This window comes from Heterodontus francisci, unplaced genomic scaffold, assembly GCF_036365525.1.
Source record: "Heterodontus francisci isolate sHetFra1 unplaced genomic scaffold, sHetFra1.hap1 HAP1_SCAFFOLD_1059, whole genome shotgun sequence".
Taxonomy (NCBI): Eukaryota; Metazoa; Chordata; class Chondrichthyes; order Heterodontiformes; family Heterodontidae; genus Heterodontus; species Heterodontus francisci.
In genome coordinates this window covers 166,050-169,611 of record NW_027141634.1, presented here as the reverse complement: position 1 = coordinate 169,611, position 3,562 = coordinate 166,050, and the positions used below count along the sequence as shown (strand labels likewise).

General features: G+C 65.5%; 1 protein-coding gene across 1 annotated transcript; it reads left to right on the top strand.

The window, feature by feature from the left end:
- Positions 1-398: 398 nt before the first annotated feature.
- LOC137364258 (protein capicua homolog) lies at positions 399-3,254 on the top strand. The gene has a single exon (XM_068027586.1). It carries the CDS (start codon positions 423-425, stop codon positions 3,252-3,254), a length of 2,832 nt encoding a protein of 943 aa, XP_067883687.1. The 5' UTR covers positions 399-422.
- Positions 3,255-3,562: the final 308 nt, after the last annotated feature.

The following is a 3,562-nucleotide window of genomic DNA, read 5'->3' as shown; positions in this document are numbered from 1 at the left end:
GGTGGGGAACCTTTGGAATACTCTGTCCCAGAGGATGTGTCTGTTGATGAGTATATTCAAGACAGAGATCGATAGATGTTTGGGCACTAAAGGCAATTAAGGGATATAGAGATAGGACAGAAAAGTGGCATTGAGGCAGAAGATCGGCCATGATCTTATTCAATGGCAGAGCAGGCTCAAGGGTCCGAGTGGCCTCCTCTTGCTCCCACCTCTTATGTGGGACCACCCTCATCCCTCCTTAGTCATCTATGACGTGCATGAATGTGGCACACTCTGTCTGCATGTTTGGGGTCCCCTGTCCAAGTTGGTACTTGGGCAGAGGACTGGTGAGTGGGTGCCCGGCTCACAGATTCGCTCAGTGACTGATTGCGTTGTTTGTTGTATTCCCTTCTCTAGACTCTATTGCTAAACTAAAATGAACAATGAAGTCCGCCAGGAAGCCGACCGCCTCGGGCAGCAGCAGGTCCCCTCCCGCCGGGCGACAGAGGGGCGTCAAGCGCCGGCAAGGAGAGGAGGGAGCTGAGACAACGGGCACAGCCCAGCAGCCCCAGGGTCCGCCCACCACGAGGAGAGCCCAAGGCAAGCACGAGGGTCGGCCCAAGGAGATCAAAGGGCAGGAGTCGCAGGTCAAAGAGGCCGGGGTCAGAAACCAGGCAGAGGCCAGGAGCCAGCCTGGCCGGTCAAAGGAGGCTGAGGCCGGATGTCAGCCCCGGGAGGAGGGGCGGCCGGCCGGCGAGACTGGCAAGGTCGAGGGGACGTCCAACCGCAAGACGGCCACCTTCAAGTCCCGGGCACCTCGCAAGAAGCTGGTGGAGGACCTGTCGGGCGCCGAGGGGCGAGACGATTCAAGCAGTAACAGCAGCGAGGGATCAGGGGTCAGCGGCCGTACCAACCCACCCGCCCCCCCTGTGCCGGAGGAGCCCCCGCCCCACATCCCGGCCGATGACCCCTGCCCCACCGCCAGCTCCTCCGGCACTGAGACAGCCAGCGAGCACTCGGCCGATTGCGAGGAGGACGAGGCTGAGAGGCCCCCTCGCGCGGCCCGGCCCCTCGCCACCCAGCGTGTCCTGGCGCGCCGAAATGGTGCCTTCCGGCCCGGCACTCTGCGGCACTGCCGGCGGCACTGCCGAGACCTGGCTGTGCAGTTTGACGGGGACCGGGTCGTCACCTACTTTGAGGGCGCGTGGGGCGGGGAGGGTGAAGGCGGGGGCGAGCTTAGCGTGTTGCTGGACCTGGCACCACCTGCCTCTGCCCTGGCCCCGGGCACCCGCGTCTGTGCCCGTGCCAGTCCACAGCAGCTGGCTTTCCGGGACGGCTTGGTGGCCGAGATTGGGCAGGGGCCGACCCCCTTCAGGGTCCTCTTCGACCAGGTCGGGCAGGATGAGGGGCAGCCGGAGGGGGCCTGGGTGACGCTCAATGACCTGCGCCTCCTGCGGGCGCCCTGGGCCCAGGAGACTGCGGCCGGGGCACGACCTGAGAGGAGCCCCTCGCCCCTGGGACAGCAACCCCCCGGCCCACCCTCCCAGCCCCGGCAGCCGGAAGACGCCGAGGTCCTCACGCTGAGCCTGAACATGGGCGGGGGCAGGCGGGAGGACATGCCGGGGTCTGCCCTGCACTCCGGTGTCCTGCCATCCTCGCCCGCCCCACCACCCCCTCAGCAGCAGCAGCAGCAGCAGCAGCCGGCCCCCCAGGATGGTGGGGGCAGCACCAGCAGCAGCGTGTCGCTCGACAGCCGCCTGACGCCCGGCTCCCGCTCCCGCACGCCCCTGGCGCCCGCCAGCGCGGCTGCAGCGGCACAGCACAAGTACAAGAAGGGCGACGTGGTCTGCACGCCCAACGGCATCCGCAAGAAATTTAACGGCAAGCAGTGGCGGCGGCTGTGCTCCCGCGACAGCTGCATGAAGGAGTCTCAGCGGCGGGGCTACTGCTCCCGCCACCTCTCCATGCGCACCAAGGAGCTGGAGGGGGCCTCGGACGGCAGGGCCAGCGGCCTGCGCGAGGGCAGCTCCGAGTTCGACTGGGACGAGACGTCCCGGGACAGCGAGGCCAGCAGCGCCCGCACTGACCCCCATCCCCGGCTGCTGGCAGCCTCCGACCTCTCCAGCTTCAATTCGGACGAGTGCGACGCGGCGAACATGCTGGTGTCGCTGGGCAGCTCGCGCTCGGGCACGCCCGGCTTCTCGCCCGTCTCCAACCAGTCGCCTTTCTCCCCCGCCCCCTCGCCCTCGCCCTCGCCCCTCTTTGGCTTCCGGCCGGCCAGCTTCAGCCCGATCACTGCCTCGCCCGTCATCCAGCGGGCCTCCTGCTCCTCCTCCTCCTCCCGCCACCGGCACGCCAGCACACCCAAGCTCGGCGTACTGACGCCAGAGATGGTACATCACCATCACCAGCAGCAGCAACTGCACCAGCGCGAGCGCCACTCCTCTGGCATCCAGCCCAGCTTCCAGACCAGCTTGACCTTCACTGTACCCATGAGCCCCGGCAAGACCAAGGGCAAGGCTGACTGGGCCCATGGCTGTGCTGTCTCTGCCGCGACGGCAGCCAGCGACTACCACAAGAGTGACAGTGTGGACTCGGGGGTGGAGTCTGTCCCCCATACCCCAACCCCCTCTGTCCCGGCCGGCTTCCAGGCCGTCTCGCCCCCGGCAGGTCCCTTTCCCCGCTCCCGCCAGCCCTCGCCTCTGCTGCTGACCCCGCCCGCCGCCATGACCTCCGACCCCATGGCAGCCAGCCCCTCGGTCCGGCGGGTGCCGGCCGCCCAGCGAGACTCGCCGGTCATCGTCCGCAACCCCGATGTGCCGCTGCCCGCCAGGTTCACCGAGCGGCCCCTGGGCGGGGAGGGGGTCCGGGGGGGAGGGGGGAGCCCTCGGGCGGTCAAGGGGGGCACCAAGGAGCACCATCGCCACTCCGCCGCCAGCAGCAAAGCACCCCTCCAGGCCCCCGTGCCCATCAATGCCAACCGCATCCAGGGCATGGCACGCGCTGCCTCCCCGGGCCAGCCAGCCGGGGGGCTCGGCATGGTTGCGGCTTTAACCCCTTCCTGCCAGGACCCGCCCATCCAACCCGTGGCCTTCCACCCCTCGCCGGCAGCCCTGCTTCCCGTCATCGTCCCCTCACAGCTCGGAGAGTTCAACCACCCGGCGCCGAAGAAGGAGATCATCATGGCGCGGCCTGGAACAGGTACTGATGTTCCGCCTTTACTTGCCGTCTCTTATCCTCCGCGGAGAAGCTACTTAAAGAGGGAGGGCTCCTGATCATGACTATTGGTCTCATGGCAGGAATGACTGGAATCTGTCATTAAGGCCAGAATGAATGAGCACTTGGTACCTACATGAACTGATCAAAGAGAGCTCACGAGACTCTGTGAGGAGTAACTCATGTAAAACTAAGCAGGTTGAGTTTTTTTTTTGAAGAGGTCGCTAACCTGGTGGACATGGAAGTGTCTATGAATGTCAGTTATATGGACTTCCAGAAGGCATTGGATATGGTTCCACATAAGAGGCTGTTAGGAAGGATGGAATGGGAGGCAATCTATTGACATAGCTAGGGAATTAGTTTGGAG

Coding starts and splice junctions, on each gene's coding strand:
- LOC137364258 (XM_068027586.1), top strand. CDS start 423: ATGAAGTCCGCCAGGAAGCCGACCGCCTCGGGCAGCAGCAGGTCCCCT.